At 40.8% G+C, this 19,718-nt stretch overlaps 1 protein-coding gene across 2 annotated transcripts; it reads left to right on the top strand.

Moving 5' to 3' along the window:
- Positions 1–117: 117 nt before the first annotated feature.
- On the top strand, positions 118–19,535 carry myofl (myoferlin like). Of its 2 annotated transcripts, XM_087173858.1 has the most exons (53): positions 118–449; positions 892–947; positions 1,093–1,184; positions 4,427–4,535; positions 4,773–4,869; positions 5,148–5,320; positions 5,696–5,824; positions 6,234–6,296; positions 6,416–6,466; positions 6,630–6,660; positions 6,766–6,881; positions 7,029–7,155; positions 7,257–7,360; positions 7,447–7,515; positions 7,607–7,650; positions 7,738–7,820; positions 8,027–8,151; positions 8,281–8,394; positions 8,708–8,885; positions 9,320–9,444; positions 9,554–9,663; positions 9,834–10,026; positions 10,113–10,268; positions 10,352–10,483; positions 10,608–10,771; positions 11,261–11,375; positions 11,713–11,815; positions 11,909–12,048; positions 12,141–12,305; positions 12,594–12,681; positions 12,900–12,977; positions 13,114–13,295; positions 13,411–13,569; positions 13,659–13,760; positions 13,975–14,136; positions 14,238–14,403; positions 14,497–14,567; positions 14,663–14,677; positions 14,763–14,861; positions 15,220–15,348; positions 16,075–16,230; positions 16,374–16,465; positions 16,591–16,761; positions 16,939–17,087; positions 17,269–17,408; positions 17,511–17,599; positions 17,684–17,779; positions 17,878–18,019; positions 18,138–18,237; positions 18,370–18,563; positions 18,647–18,756; positions 18,846–18,993; positions 19,158–19,535. In XM_087173858.1, exons 1-53 carry the CDS (start codon positions 362–364, stop codon positions 19,194–19,196), a joined length of 6,129 nt encoding a protein of 2,042 aa, XP_087029984.1. In that variant the 5' UTR covers positions 118–361; the 3' UTR covers positions 19,197–19,535. The 2 variants fall into 2 exon arrangements, with proteins under 2 accessions (XP_087029984.1, XP_023261486.1); XM_023405718.2 differs by lacking the exon at positions 14,663–14,677.
- The last annotated feature ends 183 nt before the right edge of the window (positions 19,536–19,718 follow it).

Genomic DNA, 19,718 nt, shown 5'->3' on the forward strand with positions numbered 1-19,718 from the left:
GCACTCTAAGAGAAGAGTGAACTGACGCTGGTTTACCTGGAAGGTGATTAGATTATAGTAGTAGTAGTATAGATAGTTCTGCACATTTATATGAAGCAAATTTTAATTGTAAGTATGGAGTATTTTTGAAAAGGTAATGAGAACGGTGGGCTATCCTGCACAGGTGACTTTTGAGTCTTTTGTACCCACCCAGACCGGGTGGTGTGTTTCATGCCAGTGAGTCATGTATGAGGCTGCCTTTCGGTATCCGCTGCTCTCCACGCATCTGTGACTTTCAGTTCCTTTTGTTACGGTGTCTCAGCGGAATATGATTTGTTTATATGTATAAATTTGGACTTGTTTTTCTTGTTTTGGACGCAAAATGTTGCGGGTGATCGTTGAGTCCGCTAGTGGGATCCCCAAAAAGAAACTTGGAAATCCAGATCCAATAGCTGCTGTTGTCTTCAGAGGTGAGAGATACCGTTGACTAACACTTTGGCTTTTTTTTCTCAGAAAACTGGTGTACGCTTTGTTAAGTCTTTTCTCTATCAAACTATCATATTTTCTGTCATCCTTTTGGTTTTGGACATTACTTTGCAATTAAATGTAGCAGCAGTTTATGCATCATTCCCTAGTGATTCATAAACAAAAGATTGCATCCTTATAAGGTCAGAATTACTCAGTCTCCATTCTCCAGAGAGCAGCTGCTTTTGGGGCCAGAAGGCTTGGTGTTTTTAAAAAATATATATATGAGATGCCTTCATGCATTAAGTGAGCCTATGTTCCAAGTTGTAAAATGCTTATTGAGTAATTTCTTTTTCGTAGGAAGAAGCTTGATTGTGTGTTTAAAAGGTCTTTCTTTTTTAATGTGGTAAGTTCATCAGTAAACATGATTTTCCTTTGTGCTTACAGATGAAAAGAAGAAAACCAAAGCAATTGACAATGAATTGAATCCTGTTTGGAATGAAGTAAGTGGGGGGATTAAAGTGAGCTGTAATGTTTGAGATGTGTGACCCTGTTGATTTGTTTATTGACTTGAGAGCTGCTATTACCGTAATTAAAATTGCTGTATATTGGTGAGTGATTATAACTGTCTATTCCTTATAATTACAGGTGCTTGAATTTGATCTGAAAGGCTCTTCCTTGGATGCTTCCTCATTCATCAACGTCGTAGTGAAAGACTATGAAACAATCGGCAAAGATAAGTATGTGTGCCACAAGGATCCCACAGAGAAACTGTCACATTTGCATATGTCATATTGTAATTGTGTTACTTAATGTTCTGGTGAAAAATCTGTGTTGTCCTAAGCCACATAGGTGTGCTCATGACATTTCCTTTTGTTTTGGAGAGAGTGATAACACGACCCTCAGACAGCCTCCCAGTGTGACACATTACCAGTCTTTAAAACAAACTCCTGCCTTTGTGGAGGAGGACCTCTGAATAACAACCTCCCCTTTCTCCCCCCTGAAAAACCACACATGCATGTTTTACTACGTAGAGCAGGTAATGACCATGTTAAGACTTGCAGCGTCAGTAACAAAGAGGCTGTCTCCCTCACAAAAGTACTCCAGCTCTTACGGGAGGAATGCTGCCTTACAAAGAAAGGAAAAATTACTTAATTAACTTTCTCTACAGTAATCTAAGGCTTCCATATATGTTAATTATTACTCTGCTTAATGTAGAGTCATTAGAGTGCATGCAAGAAGGTAGATAAGTTACTCTAGTGACCGTTTGTGTATAATGTAAATTATTTAGAGGAGGTCACAAGGGGTGGGGGTGGGGGTGGAGGAGTGTCTCCCTCAGCCACGCATGCACTTCGATATTTTTCCATGATCGCTGTCTGCAGCGCCTGAGTTGGGTGAATAAGAGAGCCTGCTCTGGCTTGTCATTGGCACATCTGTGATGACTGATAGCAGTTCAGCCTGTAATGCCTTGCAAAATGAACTTTATACACAGCACCAAGCTGATTCTGGTGGGAAAATGTTCGACTGGAAACGCAAACAACATTTTGTGACTCAGACAGCCTAACAGGGGTATCTAGTCTGTGGTACCATCAAGATGAGCCACCTACAGCTGCTCAGGCTGGTGGAATCGACTGCTCTGTCTGCATAGCAAAAAAAAGTTTTTTTGTACTCCTAAATTAGCTCTGTTTAAAAGTGAAATGTACGTAGTGGAAATCATATCAGTATGTGAAGAAAATCATCCGCTGGCTCTTTCATTGAAGAGAAAAGTCAGCTTCTTTTTCTTCACTGGAGCAAATCCAAATACTTGAGAGTAGACTGTTTTCTAGTTTCACAAGAGAGTTATGTATACAAATCTTAATCTCTATAAACTAGTCCCTGCATGTGGCTTTTGCAGTGGCAGCAACAGTGAATTGTCATTCCAGATTTCCTCCACAGCTGACTCTGCTTTTCAAGGCACAACCCAGTGTTTTTCAGCTCCATGTAATCATAAGTAATGACACAACTCTCAAAAGAGAGAAGAAAGAGAGTGCCTGTGCATAATCCTGAATATGATTGTGCTGTTTTCATGTATCTCCTTAGTTCTACAGTATATTTTTACTCCTTTACGCTGGCCACAGAGCGCCCAGCACATGCCTGTGGTACATGTTAATTGTTTCCATCTCCCTAGTTTTTTTCTTGTGCACTTTTATTTTCCTGTGAAATCAGCTGGTCCTTGTCATGGAGTAAAGTCTCCTATTCGTTCTCTTGAAAGATGCTGTTGCTGCTACACAATAGCTATTTCAGCAAGCAAGTGCTTGAGCAAGCACTTGGCAAGCGCTCAATTTTAACAGGCGGAAACTCGTCTGATTTTCTAGATTCATTAATCTCTGCATCAGTCTAACTGTGGAGTTTGCTCTCTCTTCTTCCTTGCCGTCCAGAGCCTGCCTGAGGACTACCCCAACAACCTGCAAAATCTATTGTATGCCAAGTGTCTGTAACATTGTGAATGTTACTGTACCAGTGTACATTATATAAAAGAACAAAAATTAGCTTTTTAAAGGCTTAGTCAGGAGAGACCCATGGGTTCTCTACTTTTTGATCACTTGGCTGCCCAAAGTGTACCAAATTTGTTTTTTTTAATCTCTTGGAATAGAATTTGAACGCAAAGTACATCTTGTGTACATTAATGGAGGCTGTGGGTGCACAATGTAATCTTTGGCAATGGCATTTATCAGATTCCAAATGCACAGGAGAAAAAGCAATGAAAAACAACTACATTGCACCTTTTGTATAAAAATGGAGCTAGTAAACAATATGTCTTACCTTTGATATGCACTGCACAGGAATTTAATAAAAAACTTTAATAATATACATAAATAAAAGTTCCTCGGCTGTAAATTATGAAGTTTGGCTATCAGCTGTAGGCTGACATGAGCATCAAAGCCTTTTTGGTGAACATTAGACTTTTATTGGCAATAAATTTGAGCAGCTGTGGGCTGATCTTGGTAACGTCACCAGTGCTTTTGAGTCCAAATAAGGATGAGCGGATTAGAGTTTTGTGGTCAAAGGTCAAAGGACAAGCTGACCTCACAAAACAAATTTTGTCCTTAACTCAAGAATTCATACTCTAATTATGAAAACATTTCTCACAATTGTCTAATTGCATAAAATGATGAAGTGATGACATTTTATATGCAGAAGGTCAAAGGTCACCATCACTGTGACACCATACATTTTTTAGGGGGGGCATTTTTGCATTTATTTTTGATAGTATAATGAGAGATTGACAGGAAGGTCAAGGAGAGAGAGAGGGGATGACATGCAGCAAAGGGCCGTGGGTCGGGTCAAACCCATGGCCACTGCAGCTAGGACTAAGCCTATGTGGTACACGCTACCAGGTGATCCACCAAGGCGCCCTCCTGTGACACCATAAATAACACTTTTCTGGCCATTATCCAATGCTGTAACTCAGGAACAAAAGGGGAGATTGTGACTGGCCTGCAGAGACATTCAATCGTGAGGTTGTAATTCTAGTTTTAGAAATTAATGTTTATTAGGGATCAAGAGGACCGTATGGCTTCCATTTGTGACCTCAAATAATCAGTGAATTTAAAGTGTGATGTACTTATTTGGTTTGGGATGATTTAGAAAATCCCCAATGTGTTGCAATCCATAAGGGTTATTAATCACAGTTGCTACATCACTTCTGTTTGGTACACAAAGTAACAGGTTAGGTTTCGTTGCTCCGTGTGTCATAATATGTGAAGAAGTGAAATTGGGAAGTGGAAACCGCCATTTATAATAATTCCTCTGTATGATAACTGTTTAAAAGTTTGTCACAGATTGTGGAACCGAAGCATCCTCCATATTGTTCCTTTTACTAAGTTTCATTGGTCCTTGCTGCCCTTTCAAACAAAGTGCTCCTCTCCAGCTGGAATGTTTCATTTGTTGATGTTTTCTATGATTGTCTGACCCAAGGAGCATGTATGTGTTTGCTTTTCAGGTTCATTGGCTCGGCAAAAATCTCTCTGAGAGACTTGGCCAGTGGTCAAGTGAAATCCCTCCCATCCAAGAATGTGCCCTTGATCAACGAGAAACAACAGGCTATTGGGGTGAATAACATTATCCTAATTATCCCTTCCATGCACTGACACTTTTGCAATTTTATGACAGCAAAATCAGATCAGCTAAAGCACCTTCAGCTCTAGCAGTGGTGATGATGATGCCTGGTATTTGTATAGCTCTGCAGGAAGTAACTGAATTTGCTAAATCACACGATAGGTCATTTGGTATCAAACATATATATTAGAGATGATAATGCTAATTGAAAAAAACATACTTTTTTTCAGGCGAACATTAATTTGCTTATTGGCTATGATCCACCTGCCAACGCTACTCCAAACCTGAATGAGCAGCCTGATAGAGACATGTCTCATGTGGATGCTGGTAAGTAGACAGTTAACCTAACAACAACACACTGATCCATGCACAGAAAACTTTAACTGTCTTTCAGCTAAGTGCAGTACATTCTTGGGTGCCGTTATTGTTTATCATAGATGTGCTTTACTATTACTGGAAAGCCTTGTAAGTTTTGAAGTGACCCCTAACAGAAACAAACATGGTTTTTGGTCAGTGTTTGGTGTTTATGTTGGATACAAAACAAGCTGAGAAAACAGTACGATGGGTATTTGGAATATTAAGAATGTTTTTGATAATTATGATAGGAGGCAGTGATGAGGGTGATGAGGGGGAAGCGGACATGGACGGCGGAGGAGGTCAGGGGGAAAGTCCGGTTGGTCCCACTTCTACGAACCAGCCTGGGAAACCCAACCAAAAGCCAATCCGTCTCAGCCGTAAGAGACACAGAGCCCTGGCCAATAAGCCTCAGGACTTCCAGGTATTGTTTGAGTTTTGATAACTCTGTTTCTGGATATTCACAAGTGCCAGTTTCAAAAGGAATTCTTATCATTAATCCCATGACTGACAGCAGGTTTCACCAGTGTAAATACACACTGAAGGCCGGGATGGTGAATTATAACATTTATACCTCATGTTAGAGAATTGCAAACATGTGAAGACCCTTCTGTTATTGCATCAGGTCAAACAACACATACACAACATTTTTTTCTTTAGAAAACAGGAACAGCTTTGTGCTTGTATGGAACAATTTGTTCTTCAACCCAAATGAACTAATGCTACCTTTTCAAAAAGGATCCATATAAATTGTCTCACTGTTTGTTCAGCTTGTTTCACTATTGCTTGCTATGTCCAGATCCGTGTTCGAGTTATCGAGGCTCGACAGTTACCTGGCAACAACGTCAAGCCAGTTGTTAAGGTGAATGCGTGCGGACAAACTCACAGGACTAGAATAAGAAGAGGAAATAACCCGTTTTTTGATGAGGTAATAAGTCCATCACTACACAAAAACACTTCCTGTCTTACAGTAGAAATGGAATAGTGATCACTTACTTGTGCCTTTTACCTTGCTTGTCTGTTTCATTCTTTGCCACTTAATCCCCACCAGCTTCAATAACCCCCTGAGGTATTTCTCTCTTTCATTGGCAGCGCTGATATGATAGTGGAGCTTGCAGCCAGTGTCCTCAGCTTTCTCCTGTATCTAATTCACCTCATATCCATTTTTTTTCTTCTCTCAGCTTTTGCCAAAGCATAAACACCTCAGCTTAAGCAATTGTAAGTCCTATAATGTTTGTGACTATCACGATAACAGTGCGTTTGACGTCAGACTGTATTGTGCATCCAGTGACATCAGAAATAATCAGTAACTCATAGCTTTTTTTTCTGTCCCTCAGATGTTTTTCTACAATGTTAACATGCTCCCTTCAGAGCTGTTTGATGAGAGCATTAGTCTTCGGGTGCGTAGATCATTCTTTTTAATGCAATTTCTTTTGTAAAAATTTAATTATCATCCATGACGTGCTTTTAAAATCTGAATTTCTGCATCTGAACCTGTAGTGCTGCATTTTCTTGACAGGTTTATGACGCCTTCTCCCTCAGAGCTGACAGTCTAATGGGAGAGTTCAAGGTATGCCAATTCAAGCTCTTCTTCTGTCTTTATCTCTGCTTTGTTTATTCCAGGATTTTCCCATGTAGTGATTTATCACTCAGTATTAGAGACCTGGTCAAGCATAGATGTGGCTTTTATCACCGGCAGGCTGGCTAATGTTATTTTTTTTTTGTTTACCCAGTTGGATGTTGGCTACATCTACGATGAACAAGGTCAGTCTTTCCATGTGAAATGCATACTGTGTAAAAAAAATTAAGATTTGTTTGTATATATTATAAGTAGCTATTTGAACATGTTGAATATTATACCATGTCCAGGTCATGCCGTAATGAGGAAATGGCTCCTCCTGAGTGATCCTGATGACTCCAGCTCAGGGGCCAGAGGTTACCTGAAAGTCAGCATAATAGTTGTTGGCACTGGAGATGACCCACCGGTACGAGTAACCTCTTAGTCACCATCAAATTCCCCTTTACTAGACGCACAGTATAGATTAGTACTGAAAAAAACATTACACACTCTCCTCTCCTCTCCTCTCCTCTCCTCTCCTCTCCTCCCTTCTCTTCTCCTCTCCTGGGTGCAGCGTGAGAGGAGAGAGATAAGTGAGGAACAGGATGACATAGAAAGCAATCTCTTGGTGCCAGCTGGTATCACAATGCGATGGGCTACTCTGAGCCTTAAAGTCTACCGTGCTGAGGATATGCCTCAGAGTAAGTGACTTATAAGTTCATAAATTTCTGCATTCCCTGGAGTGTAATGCAGTCAAATCCCCCCCAAGAAACTCCTATTTAGGAACTACTTTATGTTGCAGTGGATGACGCCTTTGTTCATACGGTAAAACAAGTCTTTGGAGGAGATGGAGAACGGAAAAACTTGGTGGATCCATATTTGGAAGTCAGCTTTGCAGGGAAAAAGGTATTTCATTTTTAATAAAAATAAAATTTTTTTAATGTTCTTATTGTGTGAATATTGTTGATTTGCAATCATATTTTCTGTTTTAGCTGTGCACCAAAATCATTGAGAAAAATGCTAATCCAGAGTGGAATCAACTCGTCAATCTCCAAGTCAAGGTGCGAAAGAAGCATATTAAGAGGTATCTTATGAGCTTGATTCAACATTTTAATCTTCAGCACAAATTAACACGTATTTCTGCCCCTGTAGTTCCCGTCCATGTGTGAGCGTGTCAAGCTGACTATGTATGACTGGTAAGAGCTAAAAATTCATCCATATACACATGCACAAGTGACTGAGAGATCACAACCATTTTTGACATGTCAATGTACTCTTGGCAGGGATCGTCTAACCAGGGATGATGCCATAGGAACAACGTTCTTGAATCTGAGCAAAATGTCTTCTTCTGGTGGAGAGATTGAAGGTAATCATGTCATGGTTTGAGAAGTAAACTCCTGCCTCCGCCTCCATTACAGTAACATTACAATGTGTGTATATGTATATATACTATCTTGCCATGATTGAGGAAATAGTGTCACAACCCTATGCTTCTGTTTGTACATCTATCTCACACACCTTATTGTTGTATAGGCCAGGTCGGTTTTTAAACAGAATGTCTGTGTGTTACAGACAGCACCGCAGCATCAGAGGTTGGTTTTCTTCCAGCTTTTGGGCCTTGCTATGTCAATCTGTATGGGAGCCCAAGAGAATTCACTGGCCTGCCTGACCCATACGACGAACTCAACTTTGGCAAGGTAAGACTACCCTACCAGCTCAGTGCTGAGGGTTCAGTGCAGAGTATAGACACGGGATATTTAACCTTCACAAATACATGTGCATGTGTAGACGTCCACATTAGATTTTTGCATTTGGATGTGTTGCAGGGTGAAGGGGTCGCCTACAGGGGCAGGGTCCTTGTTGAGTTGTCCACTCAGCTGGACGGAAAGATAGACAAAAACATTGACGACATCACTAGTGATGACATCCTAGTGGCACAGGTATAGAATGCACACCAGTCATACTGTAATTACTGTTGGATCCATATATATTTCATTTGTATACAGAGCCCGGGGAAAAGGGGTTTTGAATCAGTAGGTTGTCATACTCTATATTTCTTTATCATTCTTTTTCTTCCAGTGTTATTACAGCGTGGGTTCTCAGAATTTCCCTAGAAAAATATCACTGACAAAAGAGGTTTTTGTTCAAAAACAGAGACATGATACATTTAACTGAGATAGAGAAAGAAAAGAAAACAACAATATTTCTCTCTTAACCTCTAACACTGCCATATCTTCTTTTAACTGAGTGCAGAAATACCAGCGGAGGAGGAAGTACTCTCTATGCGCTGTGTTCCATAGTGCCTGCATGATCCTAGAGCCAGGTGAACCAATTCAGTTCGAGGTCAGCATTGGTAACTATGGTAACAAGCTGGACTCCACTTGCAAGCCCCTCGCATCCACGACCCAGTACAGCTTTGCTGTGTTTGATGGTACGAAAAGAAGAAGTCTACAAGAATTCAACAAACTGCTCTGAACTTTATTACATGTGATAATCTAGGGTGTTTTAACTTATCATGGCCCATGACCAGATTATTAGGCTCTTACATTTTTAATGACACAAGCAATTAGACAGAATAACTGCTGTGTAATTGTGTACATTTAAGAATGGCGTATTTTCTTTAGGAGCATGAAGCAACTCCAAATCCACTATATAGTATCAACCCTGTTAAAGATAAAAACAATTACCAGTGGAATATACAGTATAATTAGAACTCTACTGTAACTGGACATTGGACAGTTCTTTATTTAAACTGTTTATCACACTGCAGATAATAACAACCATATGGACAGCAAATTTTAGTATGTGGTTAACCCCAGAACTTGTATTTACAATGACTGGGTATATTTATTTTGTATCCCACAGGTAATCACTACTATTACCTGCCGTGGGCTGACACCAAGCCGGTAGTGATTCTCACTTCATATTGGGAAGACATCAGCCACCGTCTGGACTCTGTCAATATTCTCCTCTCAATCGCTGAGAGACTGGTGAGAATGGGTCACAGTGATTAGCAAAGTGTTTGCCTAAATATTGCACATCTACACATATAGTATGACTCAATAATCTCCTTTTATCTGTCTTTGTGATTCATTTTAGGAGTCCCACCTGACTTCTTTAAAAACAGCCATGTTAGCCAAGGTGTCTGAGACACGTCTGGTAGAGATTTGGCTCAAACTCATCAACCACATGATTGAGGATCTTGACAGGTAAGACAAATCCTACACTGGTGCAGCTGCATGAAGTAATGCTATAATGCAACTTATCATTAGATAACTGTAGTGTGTAAATACATGCATACAATACAATACATTTGGCAATACAGGTGGCGGTTTGGGTTGAATTCTGTTGTGGTCTGACTTTGTCTCTGTTTTGACAGTTTCCAGCTTCCAGTGCTGGAGGGCGAGCCCAACGTGACTGCACTGGACCTCCAAATGAAAAACCTGCGTGATGCTGCCATAGACAGTATCAAAGAGATGGCCAGTCGTATGAGAGAAGAGGCCACAGATGTTAAGAGTACTATTGTTGACATTGAAGACTGGTTGGACAGAATCAAGAAGCTGGCAGAAGAGGTCAGGAATTTCATGGTTGTTATGTAGTTAAAAAGATATGACTGAAACTTTAATTATGTAACAGAAATGTTATGTGTCTCCATCAGCCTCAGAACAGCATGCCAGATGTGATCATCTGGATGTTGAGAAGAGAGAAACGGGTGGCTTATGCCCGAGTCCCAGCCAACCAGATCCTGTACTCCAACTTCAGTGATAAGGCCTGTGGCAAACACTGTGGAAGGACCCAGACAATCTTCATGCAGGTATGAGACTAATCAGCATGCATACATACATAACACATAATATAAATGTCACTTAACTAAAAAGATAACTTTTGATTTGTCAGTACCCCATGGACAAAAACAAGGGTGTGAAGATCCCTGTTCAGTTGCGAGTCAACATGTGGTTTGGTCTCTCTGCCAATGAGAAGAAGTTCAACAGCTTCTCAGAGGGGAACTTCAGCGTATATGCTGAAATGGTACAGTAGTTACACAATAAATTTTTTCAAACATACATACACACATTTCAGATTTTAGCTTTCTGGTCTTTGCTATGCTTTGTGTAGAATATTGTTCCCAAACAAAGATGTTTTCTCTCTGCAGTATGAGAATCAGGCTCAGGTGTTTGCAAAGTGGGGAACCACCGGACTGGTTGGTCGCCATAAATTCTCAGATGTGACTGGAAAGGTGAAACTCAAACGGGAACGCTTTCTGCCACCACGTGGATGGGAATGGGAAGAAGACTGGTTTGTTGACCCCCAGCGTTGGTAAGTTTGAGAAGTTGAGAAGAAGAAGTATTATTGAGAACCTCTAAACTTTATCACAGACACACACACACACACACAGACACGCAGCCCTTCGTGATTCATGGCTTGTACAATTTTAAGTACAAACATCCTGTTATCACTGTAAAATTGAACACGCTCCAAAATCCTGTTCATTTTTCAGCCCTATTCTCTCTTAACTGGAAGTAACGTTAATGAGTGCTTGTACCACAGTTTGGACCCAGATCATAAACACAATTACAGGAAATGTAAAAGAATTTCAGCCAGTGTTTTAGTTAAAGGAGGTCTCCTTCCCCCCCTGCCTTTGTGCCACCTACTTCTGAAGTGCTTACATTAGCCGCTGAGACTCATGTAAATAATTTTAGCTCTCGACCTCGGTCTTCCTGAATTGTTTATCATGGTCCTGCATAGCTACTGTCTGAGTCACAAAGCTTCTCACCAATCTGTGTGCTGTGGTGGTGTTTTCTACAGCCTGCTAACAGAAGCAGACGCGGGCCACACAGAGTTCACGGATGAAGTTTTTGAGAATGAAACGCGTTTTCCCGGTGGCGAGTGGAAGCCTGCTGCAGAGCCCTACACAGACGTGGTACAACATGCATACATACACACATTTACCTTTTGGGACACTGTGTGAAAAATGCGGGTGAAGATAACAGGGCAAAAGCCTCAGTCTATTCATGCTTGTTTCCAATGTTATCAGTTTCTTTTGTGCTATTATGTACTCAGGACAAATGGTTTGTTTTGTGGTTAGATTGACGTGAATACGGCTCAGTGTCTGTCTGGTTTTGATGTGTAGTCTCCATTAGGGCTGCTTCTAATGGTTATGGCATTACTTTGGGAACTGTTTCTGAACAATTCTCCAAATAACTCAAACAAGCAAATAGTAATCAATATTGAAATGAATGAGTGTCTTTGTTGTGTAGAATGGAGAAAAGGCTCAGAGCCCAGGAGGGTTTGATTGTCCTCCTGGATGGACCTGGGAAGATGAGTGGAGCTTTGACAGCAACAAAGCTGTAGATGAGAAAGGTAACATGAACACTAAAGCAGAAATATGTTATCAAAATGTTCATGTTTGAAGTATTGCGTTTCCAACACGATCTGTGTGTCTTTTGGCATCAGGTTGGGAATATGGGGTTACCATTCCTCCTGATGATAAGCCCAAATCCTGGGTTGCAGCAGAGAAAATGTACCATGTCCATCGCAGGAAGAGACTCATAAGACCGAGGAGGAGGATGTCCGATAAAGTGGCTGCTACTGAGGTGAAGAAGCGGTAGATGGGAAAAAGAGTAGATATGAGAGATGTTATGATCGTAGGTTCTTATTCCTTTCTTGTCCTTGTCTCTTCCACAAGCGACGAGAACCGGGGGAAGGCTGGGAATACTCTTCCCTGATTGGCTGGAAATTCCACAGGAAGGAGCGCTCCTCTGACACGTTCCGCCGCCGCTGCTGGAGGAGAAAGATGGTCCCATCAGACCGCATTGGGGCCTCTGCCATCTTCAAACTGGAAGGGGCATTAGTGAGTCTTGCTTAACTCCACTGAGTAATATTGATAAATATAAGCTGTATTCTTAAATGCCCTCCAACAAGGCCATTGTCCTGGCAACAAGAGTTACTTTATGCCATGTGAGTCATATCCTCTCATTATTCATCTGCATGTGCCTTTTCCTGTCCAGTGTGGGCAAGCAACTCAGGAAGTTTTGATTTAGTTCAGCTCTTTCTCTTCAAATTAGATTTTCATTTTGCACAGATGTTTGTTGTAATGTGCTCCTTCAAGCACCTCACCCTGCATTTTGTTAATTGACAGGGTGTTGACGTTGACGAGAAGGCCAGTAAAATGGATGCAGCCAAACTATTCGGTGCCAACACACCCACTGTTTCCTGCCACTTTAGCCGTGAGTAGACGGGTCAGATAAAATCAATTCCTGGTCACAGACCTTAATGAAAGGCTTCATGTTGTTTCTTTAAACTTCCTGACTGGTCCTAATTCAAGATAACATTGAATCATGAAGTCTGCAAGTCCTGGAAAATTATGTGCCCCTCTAATCAGCAGTATAGTTTGTGTCCTGTGAGATTATACTGTGGCGTGCTGATAGAAATGATCTCCCTCCAGGGTCTTACGTTTATCACCTGAGGGTGTACGTGTATCAGGCGAGGAATCTCTGTGCCATGGACAAAGACAGCTTCTCAGGTAAAAACAAAGCAGTAACAGACAAAGTACAGTCCTGAGGAATAAATTAAATTTCATGATGTTCAATTCTGCCAAAGGAAATCTGGCATTAAATGTCAGACATTTCAGTCACAATAATACCCCTGGTCTTCTCCAGATCCCTACGCTCATGTGTCATTCCTACATGTGAGTAAGACCACAGAAGTCATAAGGGCCACTCTGAACCCCACATGGGATCAGACTCTCATCTTTGAGGACATTGAAATCTACGGAGACCCACAGACAGTTGCCTGCAACCCTCCTGAAGTGGTCTTGGAGCTGTACGACAGTGATCAAGTGGTATGTAATATGTTTAATCTGCCCAAAACCTCGGGTCAATTCATGGAATCATACTGAATTGTATACTAGAAAACTAGGAGCGGTTCACGGTCAATATCTGCACTTTATTCATTAGGGTAAAGATGAGCCCATGGGTCGTTGTACATGCCCCCCTGTGGTAAAACTGAACCCCAGTGTGGCCGTCACCCCGAAGCTACTGTGGTTCCCAGTCACCAAAAAGGGTCGCAGTGCTGGGGAGGCACTGCTCGCTGCTGAGCTCCTTCTGAAGGACAAGGTATAGAAGACACTTAAAGAAAATAAACATACTTTAGCTCAACTTTATGAATCCAAATGCAGGAGGTGATGCTGTGCTTTGCCCTACAGGGTAATGACGGAGATCTGCCCTTGGTCCCTCCTCGGCGGGGAGAGAAGCTCTACATGGTTCCCCAGGGAATCAGGCCTGTAGTGCAGCTCACTGCCATCGAGGTATACAATAAAACCATGCTGCTCCTTTTGCCAAAAAATTCCCTTGACTCACATTACATGATCAGACAAGACAGGCCCAACCCTTAGATTTCTCTTGTGGTTGAATTTCTCATCTGTAACTCCCTTCTTTCACTTATCTCTCACCACCATGCTGTTCCTTTGATCTTCTTATACTAGTTTATATAAATATGTTTATGTGTTTAATTGACACCAGGTCTTGACTTGGGGTTTGAGGAACATGAAGACCTACCAGTTGGCCACAGTGTCCTCTCCCAGTTTGATAGTGGAATGTGGCGGTGAGATTGTTCAAACCGCTGTAATCAAGAACTTCAAAAAGAACCCAAACTTCCCTGGATCTGTGCTGCTACTCAAAGTGGTATGAACCATAAAACGCTCTAGAGCATGTCCTGTTCCAAATATTTAGGCACCTGTAAATGTGTAGATTTAATGATGTGGATTCTCGTCTTTCTTACCTAGCTTCTGCCCAAAGAGGAGATGTACACCCCTCCCATTGTGCTGAAAGTAATCGACCACCGGCCCTTTGGAAGGAAACCTGTAGTGGGTCAGTGCACCATCGACTGCCTGGACAAGTTCCGCTGTGACCCGTATCGCATTAACAATGACGTCTGCATGTCTGCTAGAGGTATTTACACAGTTGCATGGACTGTTGCACATACATAGAGACTCAGTTAAACACAGCAGGGATTTATTTGATCCTTTTCCATTAACTTTGCAGTGGCAATGATAGCTGCTGCTCAAAGAGATGTTGTCATCGAAATCGAGGAGAGACCCATTGTGAAAACTGAGGTAAAGAAAACTGCAGTGCAGCAAAGTGCAGCAAGATTTTTACATCTACTGTTTTTTTGAAAATAAATATTCTTTGTTTGCTTCCCATTTTGCAGCTTAAAACAGAAGTGGTGAGATTTCCTCTTTTCAATAGCAGTTTACTGATAGACAGCATCTCTAAAAGCACTAAGTTCATCATTGTTTTCCATTGTGTAGGAGGAGGAGGCAGTGGACTGGTGGAGTAAGTTGTACGCCTCTGTTGGAGAACAGGAGAAGTGTGGGCCTTACTTGAAAAAGGGATACGACACATTACAGGTAAGAATTAGTCACTGCACACCGTGAAAACACAACCTGATTTAATCTGTGCTTGAGTTTGTGCTGATTTTACGAGCCTTGTGACTTTGTGGTTGTGACCAAATAATCCTTGCCCTTTTTTGGACATAAGAGTTTGCAGCAGTATATATCCAAAACAAAAAGAAGATTTTCATTAGAGGGAGGATTAGTTCCTAAGTGAAAAACAGTGAGACAAATGTTGGAGTTCTGTGAAAACAACTGAGGTGTGAAATGTAGTTAGATTGTTTTTGTTTCGTGTAACACATAATGCACAAGTCCAATAGATGTAATTTGTAAATTCCCTTGGTGTGTCTATATTATGGTGTTATGTGCTTTTCAGGTATATAACTGTGAACTAGAGGAGGTTCCACAGTTCCAGGGACTCACTGATTTCTGCAGCACTTTTAAACTTCAGCGCGGAAAGACTGAAGATGAGGAGGAGGATCCCTCAGTGGTGGGAGAGTTCAAGGTAATGAAGCTACATTTTGCGGAAGTGTCACTGTCGGTCAGCCCGTCCTTATGCCTGACCTATGCAATGTGAATAATGACTGCTTTTGCTCTTGCACAGCTACTTTTCCCAGCCTTTGTCTGCCCTCTGGTGGATAATTTATGAATTTCAATTGAACTCAATTGATGACTGTAATTTGGCAGCTGCAAAATAGTACAGGATTTAGACCTTGAGATATTGGTTGAGGGAAGCGACACCTCAGCAAGTATTTTGTTGAACAGTATATGGACAATGTAATGTGTGTAGCTTGCAAACTGGTATATCTCTGAAGGAATAGTTTGCTACAGTATATTGTACTTCTGGAGGTGAAATCCAGAGCTTTCATCCTCCCCTTAATCTTTAATTCAGTTCATTTTACACTGCAGTTCACTTGGATTATCTGGATCATTCTTTGTATTGTAACAAGAACAACAATTTGATTTATGTTTGTCTCTACAAGTCAAGTTTTGAATAATGTGATTTTCCTACTTTGAGTGGGTAATAAAGTTGCATTTTAATGTTTTCATGTAGGCACAATATTAGTAAATGGATATTTAGAATCACTTACAGTAGGGGGCATGGCGATTTTATCATGGGATGTGAGAATGTGATGGCTTTAAGTCTGGAGCCATTCCTACCTCAAAAAAAGAGGTGTTATATGACTCATGTTATATATATAGTACCACTGTCCTTTTTACTGGTATACAGGGATCATTCAAGATTTACCCGCTGCCTGACGACCCAGGGGTGCCAGCTCCACCTCGCCAGTTCAGAGAGCTTCCTGAGAGCGGACCTCAGGAGTGCCTGGTCAGAATATATGTTGTCCGTTGTATTGACCTGCAGCCTAAGGACACAAATGGCATGGTGAGTTTTATATGAAGCTACAACTGGTCAACCACCCTGGTTTAATAACAAACCCCTCTCCAGATTTAAGTTTCAACTACTGTATGTCCTTGATACTTGAAGCTATTGAAGCTAAATTAATATTTTTTGCATTGTCATTTCAGTGTGACCCATACGTTAAGATTGCGTTGGGGAGGAAAACATTGGATGACAGAGATAACTACAAACCAAACACCCTTAATCCAGAATTTGGCAGGTGAGACGGCGATTTTTGTTAATTTTTCAATTGTTCAAATGATGATGACCAATTTTTAGCTTGCGTTGGAACATAAATAAAAAAAAGAACACATACATGATATAATGTCTTCCATTTATGTCCAGGGTGTTTGAGCTGTCCTGCTTCCTGCCTCAAGACAAGGACCTGAAGATTGCTGTGTATGACTATGATTTACTGAGCAGAGATGAAAAAGTGGGTGAGACAGTCATCGATTTGGAGAACAGACTCCTGTCTCGTTTCAGGTCCTGCTGTGGCCTGCCACAGACTTACTGTGTGTAAGTATCTGCTGGATGTGAACACATCTGCAGCATGGTGATACACCCAACAACCTATTCACATTATCCTTTGATTTGTTTTAGTTTCTTAAAGCCAAACCTGTGTAGCACTGCCTGCACGTTGTGATTAAGGTCAATTGAGATGGACAAGGCTCCGTTGGTACCATGTTCTTGCAGGTCAGGGATCAATCAGTGGAGAGACCAGCTGAAGCCTTCTCAGATCTTCCAGAATGTGGCCAAAGTGAGGGGTGTTCCTCCCCCACACATAGAGGGAGATGGCAGCTCACTGACTTTCTCAGGAAAACTATACAACCTGCAAGATTTTGGTACTACTTGTTCCTATGTATTATTTGTAGAATTATTGCATCTATAATCTCACTGGTTATGTCTTTTTTTTACTAGTTTATCAGCTAGTATTTTAAACAATTAGCAATGAGCATTTTGGCTGTTTTGAATCTTTAATATTAGCAAGCATCAATCTTTTGTGATATACCACACCTTTTGCAGAGGCAAACACTGTGATCCATCCACACATGGGCCCGGCCAGAGAGAGGCTGGCCCTGCATGTCCTCAGAGACCATGGCTTAGTACCAGAGCATGTGGAGACCAGAACCCTGTGTAGCTCCCACCAACCCAACCTGTCCCAGGTTAAAACAATAGCAATAACACTGTGTTAATTTTTCATTATTAGAATTACAAGTAGTTGAGTACTTACTCACTGCTCTGTGAAATCTTTCCACCAAATGCAGGGACAGATTCAAATGTGGGTAGACATTTTCCCCAAGAGCCTCGGTTTGCCAGGGCCTCCATGTGATATCACCCCACGCAAAGCCAAGAAGTAAGAAAGTCTTAATATGATAATAAATAATAATATTGAATATAATGCTCTGAGGGATGAAATATAACAGTATATTTGAAACAGGTACTTCTTGCGGGCCATCATTTGGAACACAACCGATGTCATTCTGGATGAAACAAGCATCACTGGAGAAAACATGAGTGACATCTATGTTAAAGGGTACTAAACGTCTCCTACCAGTTTTCTCTACCATGTATTGGTACACACACACAAATCACAAGTAGCTAATCTGAATAAAACATTACCACATCTCCTAGATGGATGCCAGGAATGGAGGAGGACAAGCAGAAGACTGATGTCCACTACAGATCCTTGGATGGTGATGGAAATTTCAACTGGAGGTTCATCTTTGACTTCGAATATCTGCCTGCAGAGCAGCTGTGTGTCATCTCGAGGAAAGTGAGTGAGATCATGGATCAGGAACAAAGCATCAAGTGGTTGTTCATAACCATATCATTTTCATTGTGATGGTATGATGGCAAGTAATGATATAAATTAAGTGTCTGTCTTTTCATAGGAACATTTTTGGAATCTCGACAAAACTGAATTTAGGATTCCTCCTAAATTGATCATCCAGATATGGGACAATGACAAATTCTCCCTGGATGACTACTTAGGTAAAGCAGCTTTGTTATTAAGTACATTTTATGCAATGACCAAACAAAGTGAAAGGCTTGAAAGATATGAAGCTACTGTATCTATGCACCAGAAAGACACATACTAATTTTCTATCCATACTTCTGTCACAGGTTCAGTTGAACTAGACCTACTCAGTCTGATCCCTCCTGCTAAGACCCCCGAGAAGTGCAGCCTGAAGATGTTGCCCGGGATGGCAGGCTCTGCCTCCTCCAAAAAACCACAACCCAACTCACTCTTCTCCCAGAAGTCTGTACGAGGCTGGTGGCCTTGTGTCATCGAGCAGGATGGGAAACATGTGATTGGTGTAAGTTTATATCTGTGAGACAATCCTTAGTTAAGTTTTTTTTTCCTGGTTTCTGTTTAAGAATGTGTTTCAAAATTTCACAGGGGAAAGTGGAGATGACCTTGGAAATAGTGGAGGAGAAGGAGATGGAGGAGAGACCTGCTGGGAAAGGCAGAGATGAGCCCAACATGAATCCCAAACTGGACCCACCCAAGTAAGAATATAGCTCTCTAAAACAAGACTATGAATTAGTTTACATGGATCTACATTATGTGAACATTGCTGTTTGTTTCTTCTCTTTAGTCGCCCTGACACGTCGTTCTTCTGGTTTACAAACCCTTGCAAGACCATGAAGTTCATAGTTTGGCGCAGATTCAGATGGATTTTCATTGGAGTGATTCTTCTTCTGCTGGTGATCTTGTTCCTCGGGATCCTTTTCTACTCCCTACCTGTAAGATCACTCAATTTGCTGATAGTATATTTATTTGATTTTTGCTGAAACTGCCTAAAATTTGTTTTATCCATCATAACGGTGGTATTTTGTCTTAAATACTATCAATATTCATTCTTATTTTTAAATAGCTATTCTAATTCTGCAATGTCTTCTATCTGCAGAATTACATCTCAATGAAGATTGTGAAGCCTTTCTCCTAAGGAACTTTGCGGAGAAGCTGTCTGCCTTCCTGCAGCAGAATCTTCACTACTCTTCACTGTTTACTGTTCCTCAGAAATATGCACTAACTGTAACTGCTGATGCCATTGCAGACTGATATTGATCATTTTCCCCTCACATAATCAAAGATGTATGTTTTTATGTATCCTCAGTATTATTGTATCTCTTGTATAGCAAACAATCTCTGTTATCAAATTTAGAAAACAACAAAAAAGTGTCAAGAATCTGATATTAATCAAGTTTTACATATAGAAATTGATTGTATTTTGTTATATTTTATTATAAGTGAGAACATTAAAAAATATTCTGTTCAACATTAATTCACCAACATTAAATAGTAATATCAGCACTAAAAAAATGCTCCTTCTGGCCATTTTAACTGTATGAACATTTAAGGTGCCTTGTCAAAATTGTGATTAGCTAGACCTACTGTATACTTAAAACACAACTGAGTGACAAATAAGCTATTACTATATAAAAGAAGAAAAATAGAACACGAACAA

This window comes from Seriola lalandi, unplaced genomic scaffold (genome assembly GCF_002814215.2).
Source record: "Seriola lalandi dorsalis isolate HSWRI2012SDOR001 ecotype SW California unplaced genomic scaffold, Sedor1 jcf7180002054285, whole genome shotgun sequence".
Classification (NCBI taxonomy): Eukaryota; Metazoa; Chordata; class Actinopteri; order Carangiformes; family Carangidae; genus Seriola; species Seriola lalandi.

Coding starts and splice junctions, on each gene's coding strand:
- myofl (XM_087173858.1), top strand. CDS start 362: ATGTTGCGGGTGATCGTTGAGTCCGCTAGTGGGATCCCCAAAAAGAAA. Junction 10,484..10,607: donor TCAGCGTATATGCTGAAATG/GTACAGTAGTTA, acceptor TTCTCTCTGCAG/TATGAGAATCAGGCTCAGGT. Junction 15,349..16,074: donor CAGTGGTGGGAGAGTTCAAG/GTAATGAAGCTA, acceptor ACTGGTATACAG/GGATCATTCAAGATTTACCC.